This window comes from Achroia grisella, unplaced genomic scaffold (genome assembly GCF_030625045.1).
Source record: "Achroia grisella isolate CSIRO2021 unplaced genomic scaffold, CSIRO_AGI_Agris_v1 utg4116, whole genome shotgun sequence".
NCBI classification, from domain to species: Eukaryota; Metazoa; Arthropoda; class Insecta; order Lepidoptera; family Pyralidae; genus Achroia; species Achroia grisella.
This window is the reverse complement of record NW_026712845.1, coordinates 1,140,611-1,153,169: the sequence shown is the minus strand read 5'-3', so window position 1 is coordinate 1,153,169 and position 12,559 is coordinate 1,140,611. Positions and strand designations below refer to the sequence as shown.

The 12,559-nt window shown below is 32.5% G+C and overlaps 1 protein-coding gene across 1 annotated transcript; it reads right to left on the bottom strand.

Annotated features, from left to right (window-relative positions):
* Positions 1 to 6,398: 6,398 nt before the first annotated feature.
* Positions 6,399 to 12,242, bottom strand: LOC131844688 (anaphase-promoting complex subunit 11). Its single transcript, XM_059193629.1, has 3 exons — positions 12,019 to 12,242; positions 11,690 to 11,929; positions 6,399 to 6,489 (listed from the first exon to the last, which is right to left on the bottom strand). The coding sequence occupies exons 1-2, from the start codon at positions 12,035 to 12,037 to the stop codon at positions 11,694 to 11,696; spliced, it is 255 nt and encodes an 84-aa protein (XP_059049612.1). The 5' UTR covers positions 12,038 to 12,242; the 3' UTR covers positions 6,399 to 6,489; positions 11,690 to 11,693.
* Between the last annotated feature and the right edge of the window lie 317 nt (positions 12,243 to 12,559).

The window sequence follows — 12,559 nt, the reverse complement described above, 5'->3', positions numbered from 1 at the left end:
AGCGATATCAGATATGAATAATGTTACTTGGTCTAATCTGAATATGTCGGACGAATTATTGCCGAACAATTAGAGATGAGAGAGAATTAAATATGTATGTAGGTATAACAACTGAACATTAATTACTAATTGAAGAGCAATTTATTTTTAATGTTTTAGAAAACAGAACTAATGATCTAAGTAATGAGAAGTAGCTACCACTATTTATGAACACAAGAAACATAAGAAAATAAGAAATTGACATAATTTTTCAAATTACTTAGGGCATATTGTGGGGGAAAAGCATCTTAAAGAGAATTTCATTTCATAATTCACGTCAGGAAAATGGCCGTGTTACACGCACCTAAACAATGAGCATAACTAGGTTCTTTTGCGAGAAGTGTGATAATAAAAGTAGTGATGTTAATATTGAACTAAAATCAAATATAAATATTATTCTCAATTATGGCACAGTTTGATCGTGTAATGGAAGCCTAATTTTCTAGTTAAGTTATTATTATCAAGAGCCTAACTCGTCTAATAAGTATATCCACAATTGACACTTAAAGAAACCAGTTTTCTAATTCTAAGTATTATAAAGTCAGGGACAGCGAACATCGTGATCCAGTACGTCGCTAGTTAGACTCGCGAGATAAGTCATGAGTTCGATCAAGCAGATTCTGTTTTTATAACTTTTTCAACCACCAAACTATTTTTATTTTATACATTTTCACAATTTTGTTTAAAATAATGAATTCGTTAATGTGTATCACATTAACGAATTACGGTATACTTTACGTTTACGTTATTTATTTTAACAAAAGAATATTATACATTACTTATCTATCTACACTTTTATTGTACTAACATTTCACCTATATATAAATAATAAATTATTAACGGAATTCTAACTGCAACTGCCTCAAAGCAGTCTGGCCTAAATCCTCGCTTCAAATCATATCCAAATTCGTCAAGAAAAAACCTGTAACCGCATATTTCTAAATTGGTATCATGTAGGGTCCAAATCCATAAGCAAAAGCGCTATAAATCGTTGAGAGATTGTGCAGCGTAGACAGGTGTCTAATAACAGGTTTTATAGCAATTATCGTCGGTTCGCAGCCTTGAAGACCTTGTAATAATTTGCATCCCACACAATGCATGCAGTTGGCAGTATATTGTTGTGAATGTTACGTTTAATCTGTGGTAATATATTTTTTAATTTATTATCCAACTAGCGACCAGTCCCGACTTCGCACGGTTGCAATACAAATCTTTGAATTTCTCAGCTTGTTCTATACTATAACACCACATATAATATTAATCCGTCGCGTAACATAAAAGATATAAGCGAACAGACAGCGGTGGTGACTTTCTTTTATACTATGTAAAGAGCATATCTTTACACTGGCAGATATAGGCACTGCTTACGTTGCTTACTATACGTTATTCAGACTGTCGACAAGCTTAAAGCATTAAATGCGAAATATAGCGAGTATATCTGTGACAATAAATGACAGGTTATTAAAAATAAATTACATTCCACAAGAAGTTTTTTACTTTATCTTCCTGATAGAACTTCATTATAATTATACTCTTCGGATATAATAAAATCGTAACATCGTGACGAGGCGAAAATTGTCTGTCTATTTATGTGTGCTACGATTTCTCGAAACTGGCTTGATGAATTGGGATGAAAATATCACAAAATATATTGTTAAATATGGGTTAATATATAGTCCAAAGAAAGGTAAGGAAAATTTAACACCCTTTAAAGAAAAAAAAAGGATAAGAGAAAAGTGAAATAATATGACAACCTACTGAAGATTGTTATATTTCAAAACAGTTGGCGTGTCACCTGTATTGCCACACATGGCATATTGAACAATATTTACAAAATTACTTTATTTTAATTTTAATTTATAAATAATATAATAGATAGCGTAATGTACATACGCATATATCTTCATCTTATTGTTGTCGTTTGATTATCATTAATACGTGGCATTTAAAATGATACATAAGCACGAAGTCGCAAGTACAACTAGTAAGTATTACAATATACACAAATATATTATTGTAGAGTAATCGAAACGTGGCAGGACAATATAATCTGTATAAAAAGTAGCAGTTGTGGACGAATAAACTTTTTCCTTGTTAAATTTTGAACAAACTTTCTAATGGTTATTCGGTAACATCACAAAAGTTAGATTGATGTCTTTTATTATTAAATCCGTATAATATAATAAGTATGACAAAACACTGTCTAAAATTTCAGTAATTCAAATCAATTACAGTAATCTTGTATAGTTCTATAATAATATAAGTGAGATCTTTTTAGGTATCCCCCTGTATTTGGCGGCCTCTCTAGACTAGCGGTCTAGCACACTGCCTTGCTTTCGATGGTCGCGGGCTCGATTACTCGCTCGGTACAAAAATTTTTTAGTCATGAGTATGATAGTTTGTATCGGCCTGTCTGTTTTCTGTGTATATTATGTATATATTTACAAAAAAATATATTTCTATGTATTTATATCAGTTGTCCAGTACATATACAACGCCAGCTCAGCTTAGCTTGGGACTAGAATGGTGCTATGATATTTTTTAAATAAATAATATCATAACTAATTTCTTTTTCCCTCTTACTTCATTTCGCAAAGATTTTTGTACTTTGACTTTTGTAGCACCAATTTTTTTTAATAAATCCAACTATATAGATAAGGGTTTCTTAAAATATAATTTAAATATTTTCATTACAGACCCTAAATATATTATTATCCAGTTTATGTCGTATGTCATAAAAGTGACAAGTGCGTTTGCATTGCCTAGCAATGTCATGAACGACATTATCACGGCATCACATTGCAATTATCTTTTTGTTATCTATATTTTAAGTGTGTGGACGTGCTTGACATACAGATTTAATCTAGATACCTAATTGTGCCAATAACGATTTGTATCTAAATATCTACACGACTGTAACCGCAGACAGGGTAGGCAGTGACATTGTCAGCCGTCGTCATCGCAACAAGTACAATGCCTACTGTTCGCCGAGTAAATTTTTCATTTAAGATGACCTTAAAGTTTTCCTTCATTAATTTGTGTTAAAATATTGATATTTTTATCACTGAAGATTCAGTCAGAAATGTCAATATTCACATACATGACTGTTAGATAGGCTGTGTAGTTCGCGAAGAACTAGTTCGGAAGAGCGTTCCCTAATACAAACTATGTGAACTAGTTGAGATATCTATCGCTTGGTAGATCGGTTGATACAACGCAGTCTTGCTAAAAACGAACACATTTGCGGAAAACAAATATTTATAGGCTAGGTCGACCAATCTACTTACTGTCTCTCTCTAATTTGATTTGGGAGCGAACGAACATTTTTTTTATAAAAGCTGTGAACTAAATCAATCCTAATCGCAAACTATTATGCGCAGGACTAATTATAGAGCTAAATTATATAAAAGGCGCGAAAAGACTTTCACAGAGTAGGCTTCATGCACGTCTATGGTATCGTTAGTGTAATTTGTTAAAGTAATCATTACTCATTAGAAAGACTCCTTTTTACCTTTCTGTTTTATGTTAAATATACAATATTTAACGTTTTGTTTGTTACTCCACAAATACATTTACATAAAAAAGAGAATATAAAACGCACACGGTAGTCAGCGTACAAAAAACTTCTTGTAACAATTAGGCAATGGAGCAATAAAAATAACAAATTAAAGAATTATAAATATTTCATTATTATCATTAGAAAGGAATATGTATTCAAGTTTCGATTTTATTTAAATTAGACCAGTTATATTTGCATAAAACTGCCCGCAAATTCTTTTTTTTTAGGCGAATAGGCGATAGTCACAGACGCAATAGTACATTTATTTTCTTTATCCATAGATACTTGATGAAAACAAATAAAAGAGCAAGGAGCATATGCGGCGCATCTATTTAGTGTTACAATAAATTACTTCTATCAATTAGACAATGAAACAATAAAAATAATAGAAGAGCAATAAACGTTTCATTATTTATCATTACAATAGAACGTGATTTAAGTTTCGATTTTATTTTAATTAGAACAGACACATTTATGTGCGGACGCGCCTAGTTCTATTATTTAATCAGTAGACGAGTGTGACAGAAGTGTAAAACATCTGTTTTTAAAATTATATTTCTGGTAAATGTATTATTATGTGCTTTGAGTCTAGTCGACGTAATAAATGTTTCGCCTACATAAAAACCAACAGACGTTAAAATTTTACTTATAAATACGTGTCTAATAAATAGATGTCTAAGAACTGACGATTATGTGCAATGGGGCGTCAGGGACTTCTTTTCTAATGATAAAAAATCTTACATTACTTAATGTTATGTTATTTTGACGAGCAGCGAGCAGGTGTATATTTACGAGTGAAAAAGTGATTCTTTAGTACTAATATTAGTACCAATAACTCATGAGAAAAAGCCTAATAAATCACATAACGTCCGCAGTTGCCTGTTGACGAGTTTCACAGCGCTTTAAACGGCTTCATCGGATGATTGGCTGTATCATGACATCAAGGAAACGATATTTTATTAGATTTAACGATAACTATCAACACTGGTAGTGTAAAGATTTTTTGTTTATATTCATTCAGTTGTCGAAGATTTATGAGTTAAAGGGATAATTATAATAGTATCGGCACAATGGTATGAATACCGGCAAACAAGTTGAGCACATTTTATTACCACGTGACCTGCGCAGTAACAATTTTACGTACAAAAGCGTTTACTGCGCAAGTCTCATTGTCTATTATTTTGTTCAAGTTGTTTGCCGCAATAGTACCAATTTGAAAATTACATAAATGAATTGTCCTCGAATGTTTTTACCTAAAGGAGATAGTTGACAATTTGCATTTGGTTCTATAAAAATATGAGCATATATATATTTATACATACAAACTTTAACGTAAATTTCCTACTCGGAAGAGTATTTTTGTACGCGTAGTTCTTATAAAAAGGATGTACAGCTTTCAGCACACGTATTAATTTAATTCAATATTGTCGCATGTGTTAGGATATACAACATATATTTTTGTACCAATAAAATTATCTTGAAGTCTTTGAAAAAAGGTATACCTAGAATTGTTATCATTTACCGAAATCGATTTTTATCATACTTATCGCACCCATATTTTTATGGGTCCATTTTTAATTCAATTGATTGAATTAACCTTAAGTGTTGCAGAAATAAAAATAAATGAAACAGAAATGTAAATAAATCGCTAATCCGTTATATACTTGTCTATATCTTCTATCAAATTGTTTATGAACATGTCTCGTTATGTCTAAATATAATTTATTAGTACATTATAGCCTGCATTAAAAGAATGTATATAAATTTTATGATTATGATGTATGGCTAGTGACTTCGATCTTTCCATGCAAACAGATATTACAGCGTATTACAGGCACGGCCCCACATAATTTTTAAACATTTCCGTGTACGGTTTTACGGTCAGTAGCTGGTTTTAATGAAATTTCAAACACGTCGGTGCGAGCGGTGTTGTAAAACTCGTATACACGTAAACGTGCTAGTTTTGTAGTACCATAAATCCTCAACTAAAAAGAAATAATGGTAGTTTCTTGATAAACAAAAGAGCATAATATTTAACACACCGGCTTGTGTAATATGAAATATGTGCGATCAACAAAGTTCAATATAAATTTATAGCATAAATTCTACGAAAAAGCAAATTCTACTAAGTTCACACCTGGCCATAAAATAAAGAATTTATATACAAAACTAATAATTTAAATATGAAACACATAACAGACATGACCTTCTGGTAAATATATCTCCTGATTATTATTTTAGATTATAATTAATTATATAGAAAGTCGTGCACGGAATGCAGTGCTTATGCTATGCCACCTATAACTGATTACAAATGAAATCAAAACATATTTATCATATAAACAACACTCTTTTACAATAATCTTACTGTTACACTACTACAAAATGTTTATAATCAAAATACAAAATCAATTGCACTACTAGAGAAATTCATTGTTATTTTTATAAAGCAGAAACCGAGATAGAAGAAACAAGGATGTTAAATGGTATTTTTTTAGATTAAATTTTTTTGGAAAAAATTATATTTGTACACTTGTAATAAATTTAGAGTATATTTACTATATAATAGACGGCCCTGTAAGCACATAAAGTTATCATGTTTTTTAGTACACACTAACTGTACTTGAAAATATTTTTGATGTTGTCTTTGAGTAAAAAAACATATTTTTTCTGTCTAAATCTGGTTAAGTTACTGTTAAAATTCTTCAAGACTCACCATTTCCTTCTTCAAGTAGGTGAGTTGGGAGTCCAGGTCGGTGGGCGGGTTCTCACTGACAGTGTTCACATCCTGCACTTCCGGCTCCCCGTCTGCGAAGCCGCTTAAACTCTTCGGCAAGGGCGGCAGACCTTGTAGTGACATCGTGCTGATTGCGCGAAACTGTTTGCGTAATCTGTGGGTAGAAAATAATTTAAGAATTTGTTCCTTAAATAATAAGAACCCGGGGCGTTTCACACAACGCCATCCAATCCCAAACTAATCATAACCTGTGTTGAGTGTAATATACGAGTCATAAAAATACTTAAATATGTTTTTAAATACATACACAATATTCACATGTTTCAATCGTGCAACGTATCGAAGCCGGGACCGTAAGGAGTAAGGCGGTGTGCTAAACCGCTAAACCACCGACGTGAAATAATCGTAACAATGTTAGATTATATATAGAACGAAAACAGGAGTTTTTTTATGTATGCTTACCTATTACCCGTAACATCTTCTGCTTTTTTGAGATAAAAGATAGCCTATGTCTCTCCTCGTGATACTATCTTCAGGAGATATTTCATTAAGACTCGTTCAGTTGTTTAGTCGTAAAAAGGTAAATAGATAGACAGATACACCTCCGCATTTATAATATTAGTATGGATAATGGAATGGTTCTCCCCTTCGGTAATGATATACGCCGTCAAGATACAAATTTACCAATTTACAAATTACAGGGGGGAATATGTATGTATGTATGTATATGTAATATTTTTGAGCGTTATCTAGACTCAAATCAAGCAGAAGTTATGCCATATAGGTACAGCAGAAATGATAGATTTATTGACACATACATTTTTGGAAATACACTTTCTAATACATTAAAAACCAGCGCTTGCCTTTCGGTTTGGCATTGAAATTTTATCGATTTTATTTACTTGTCTCCCCATTTTGGGTTATAAAACGGACACACCTTACTTGCGATGTTCTATGTTTGATTCTAGCATGACACAGATATTTGTATTCATGAGTATGAGTGTTTATCTCTGGGTAGTTGTTATGTATTTTAGAAAAAAGAATTGAGGTATTTCTATTTGGTGTTTTTTATACAAGCTTTGCTTAGATTAGAACTAGATGGAGCTGTATGAATTGTACTGGGTTATTATAGTAACATATTAATATTAATTTAAAATTTCAGATTAATGTTAGTCTGGAATTCCCGGCGTACATAATACGATAACTTATTTCAAGAATTACTTAAAGGAAAACAGGAAAGACTGCTATGTTATTTATATATACACCTAATTACACAACCATCACCTGTAACTTACAGAATTCAAACATTATAATGATAATTGACGGCCTCGGTGGTCTAGCGGTCTAGACACTGCTTTACTTCCGATAGTCGCGGGTTCGATTCCTCTCATGGAGACCACCTTACTTGCGAGTCAGAGTTCGATTCTAGCACGATAAAAACTTGTATTCATGAATATTATTGTTTGAATTGGTCTGGGTGTTTCCAATATATATTATGTAAGTATTTACAAAAAAAAGAACTTCTATCAGTTGTCTGTATTATGGGTATACAAGCTCTGCTTAGGACTAAATACCATTATGTCAATTATTTTTATTATAATGTTAGTCCAGGTGTATTATTATTATCTATAATGGAAGGATAGGATTCGAAAAGGATTTCGAATCCTATCATCTGTGTGATATGGAGTAATCCAACAATTTTATATCATCACATATTAATCAGATAATTAAATATTATAGTCAAAATACGCCAACATTAGCTAAAAACAAGTACTTCTTTCCTGAATGTTACTTATTTCGTAAAAGAATTGAATATAAAAATTAATTTTAAAATATGTCGAATAGACTAACTCTTTCTTGATTACAAACCCTTAAAACTGAGCCACAGAACGGGTAATAATAAATCTTAACTAAATTAACGTCAGGTCCTAGAATTACTAGATATTTTCGTTAGCTACTAATTGTACTATAAGGATTAATTTAATTATTAAGGATTATAATATATTGTAAGTAAACCAAAATATAAGAATATAATACTAGATATCTTAGGCTACAAAATACAAAGCCCTAAATAATCTGTTTATAACTTCTTTACGGTGCTTAAATTGTTTCAAAAACATTAGTATTGAACTATAGTTTGAGCTCACACGTCTTATAATTATTGTAATGAATAGGAAGTGTGGTAATGTGGTTCAGTCAACCTAAAAATTACCACATTTATATCGACAAGCGGGACAAATTAAATAACCGGGTTAAAACGAGTTAGGTGAACTTTAGTCATAAACTGTCGGACAATTAAAATATCTGTGCTGCAGTAAAATTAAAAAAGAAATTAAGTGCCATAAATGTTATTATTACACCCACCTAGATTTTAAGTCATCATCTAATATGTAAGCATACGCTTGATCATATTCTTCATCAATGTCCACATTACCACTAGTCACAGAAGACATCGCATAATTTTTTTCCGAATCGTCCGAATCACAATTTGCATTAATCTCTAATTCCTTTGAGTCTAACATTTCAGGCACATTTGATTGAGAATGCATAGTTTGCAATTCGTATATCAACATCTCATGGTTATTCATATCCTTCATAATCTCCGGTGAATCGTTACCGTTGTGGAGATTCTCAGAATCCTTTCCTTTATCTATAACAGCATTAGCTTCGTTTTTATTGATGTTTCTACTCGCAAGAATTTCTGAAATTAACATTTCTGTGACGCGTGATGTTTTTCGTTCTAGTGAGTTGTTATTTTTATTTGCGTTTTCGTCAGGATTAGTACATTTAAGGGCGTTCTGTGTATCAATGGGGTTATTGACTTGTTTCGATGGACTGTTACGTAATCTGTCATCGAATTCTTGAAATTCTTCCACTGTAGCATAGGGTGCTTCTGACATAGGGCTTTGTGGAGGTTTCGCATCTATTGGTGACGAATATGGACTTATTTCTGGCGATTGCATAGTACTATCATTCTCTAAAGAATTTAACTGTACAGGTAAAGGTTTCATTGGTTTTAACATAGGTTTAGGAGATAAAGGAGGTGGAGGAGCTTTCCTCAGAGGCAAAGTTTTCTCAGCGAAACTGGATGACTTTAAAACTTTACATTTTGCATCTTGATCCAATTTATTTGATGTGGATAGTGACCGTACTAAGATTTGTTTACATGTTTTAACCGCTTTGGAATTCAATGATTCATTTGACCTTTTGTTTGATGCCGGTGTCGGCATAGGGCTACTGTCACTCGAACTTCTTCTAGAGTTTTGGCCACTAGATTTTTTCTCATCAGACGAAGAACTCCTATCGCTAATAACATCTCTAATGAATGACTTAACGCGCGCCAAACCATTTTGTTTTGGTGATACGGTCGGCTTACTAGTTTTAATATTTCTATCCAATGTTTTGGATTTCGTGGAAACACTTTGTTGTTCTTGTCTTGGTAAAGTGCGAGATTTTGAGAGGTTGGCCTTCGACTCGGCGACAGCCTTCCTCGTTTTGGCTAGAGCCTCTGCCACCACACTTTGGTTAGGTCGCGGTGGTACAGGTGGCGGTCCTTTAAGTTTACTGCTCTTCATGGGTTGCGTGTTAGTCTGTACCATCAGCATTTTTAAGCGAAGAGGCACTCGTACGATACTATAAGAGGAGCGTTATAGTATAAGGAGCGCGTTTACACCAGCACTGCGTAATTCATAACACTCGCGAGCGCGTGACTCATGTTCGACGCGGCCGTCCCCGCGAGAGCGCGACTATGACTGCTTTACGTTAGGTGCCTGCCTATCCTATCGCTGCTACACCGGCTCACCGCCAACTTTACTTGTCTGTCGCATTGCACTGTATCCCCTTCGTAAGTTTACCTCCGTCAATCACTTATAATTCTATCACGCTGTTGTGTATATCTCCGAGTTTACTGTAGCCCACAGCTGAACAATGTGTTGACCCACACTTTTAATGATGTAAAAGTGATTGTTTACTATGAGAATGAATGCAATGTTGATTACCGGTCCATGGAGCACGCGACATGGAGCGGCTATTGTTGCCAGCTTTGAAAGCACTTTCTGGCCTATTGTTTCATAGTAACCAACTTGTTAGATACCCTCAGCTGGTGTATAGTTATATTTTTAATATAATATTTTACAACCTTCAATTAAGTAGTTCATGTTACTTAACTATACCAATTATATTTAGTTTTTACTATAAAATAAAAATCTGATAGGTGGACATAATTTAATTCTGAAACCAGTAATTTGAAATATGAGACTTGAAACTTAATACAAATAAATACATAAACAATAACAAAAAGGTAAGTAAAAGTACCAACTGAACAATATTGTATAAAAATGCATCAGACATTCACTTGATGGCTTTTTTAGCATAAATTTGTCACAACATTGAGTGATTTAGGTTTAATCATACTTGATCAGTCAGAGGTTAATAAATGGTGGGATGCTGACAACATAACTACAGAAATAAAATAATAATTGGAAAGATTAAAACTGGGAGAGCTGGATTAAGCTGCAGATGCATTATATCTACAGATTATGACTATCTAAGAGCATTAAAAATTTTATTAAAATAATTTTAGTTTAATAAAATAGATAATTCAATATTTACTACTACTATTGACAGATAGATTATATAAATTCATCTATCAAAAGATAAACCTTATTAAAATCCTATTCTTGTTTATATGCTACAACTCTGAATAACACACAGCCATAGTTTCATCCACTAAGCAGTGCTTCAAATATAGGTAGTAGAGAATGGAGAGACATACTCTCTATATTTATTATTTTTGTAAATATAATCATTGGGCACTGTGGGACTCCTTGAAGTTGTCACTGTAGCCGGGATGGCTATTATTACAGTACAGTAGTAGGACAGTATTATTATCAATATACATAGAACACAGACCAATATAAACAGTTATATTGTTGAATACAAATTGTGTTGTATGAGGATTGAAACAGCAATCATTTATCTATTTATAATTTAAGAATAGGCTCAAAACATGTTATATAAGAGATGTATGTATATCAGCTTATGTCACATTTTATATTATAGTACCTTTTACCAATACATACATTTACCATTAACTATAAAAGATCAGAGATAATCATATACTTAGACAATTAAATAGCAAGGACATTTTTAGATGAATAAACATATTTTGAATATAATGTTAGGTATAATGAATGTTATCATAAATACTATATATTGGAGTTTGTATGTAGACAGTTTTTAAACTGCAATGGCAAAGAAGCTAGAGCATTCCTATCCGAGTGTTCACCAAGGCCAGTAATACAACTGTGCCTTTTATATGCATGAAGAAAATGAATATGTAATATAGTACTTACCAATTTACTTGTTATTAAACTTCCAATCTTGTCTACACATAGGACACTGTTGCTGAGGCTGTGAATGCAACCACTTCACGATGCAGTGGATGTGGAAGCAATGTGAGCAGGCGCCCCACACCAAGGGACAATCGTCACCAGGTAGCTTGCAGTCTGGGCAACAACTATCAAACGGCATACGACATATACCACAGTTCTCGTCGTTCGCTTCCCAACGCCAAGTTGCTACTCCTGTCCAACCTATGTATTAAATAAAAAAATAACAATGATTACTATAACCACTATATTATATGTTAAACATATTCATAATAATATTGGGAGGAATTTACTTTTAATTGTTACTTTCATGACACAATCCCGATAGTCGTTAGATAACTTCGATAACAGATTATATACGCCAAATCAATTCAATTATTAGTGCTTGTAAGATTCTTGAGCAAAATCATTAGGAAAAGCCAGTAATTACGGAAGTATTTTTTAAAAAAGAAGGAAATTTTATTTTTATTATTTAATAATAAGACCGTAAACAAAGAATTCAAGACCGATGACATAGACTGACATAAATGAGAGTGACTTGAACTGACACTAACCGCCGACCGGTGGGACTGACATTGAATGACAAACAGTGTTTCCAATTGTAGTGTGGATGAAATGTTGTTGCTATTTTCAGAAAGTATTTAGTGATCTTTTTCAAAATTTATATTTAGTTTTAGTACAACAACACGGCGATACATAAAATGAACTTTTTTTAATGGAAAAACCCATTACCTAGTGCTAGTTCTTTAACTTTAATAATAGCTCTTCAAGCATATTATATATAACTCTAAATTAAATATCACGAATATTTAAAATAATCGTGGAATACAAAAT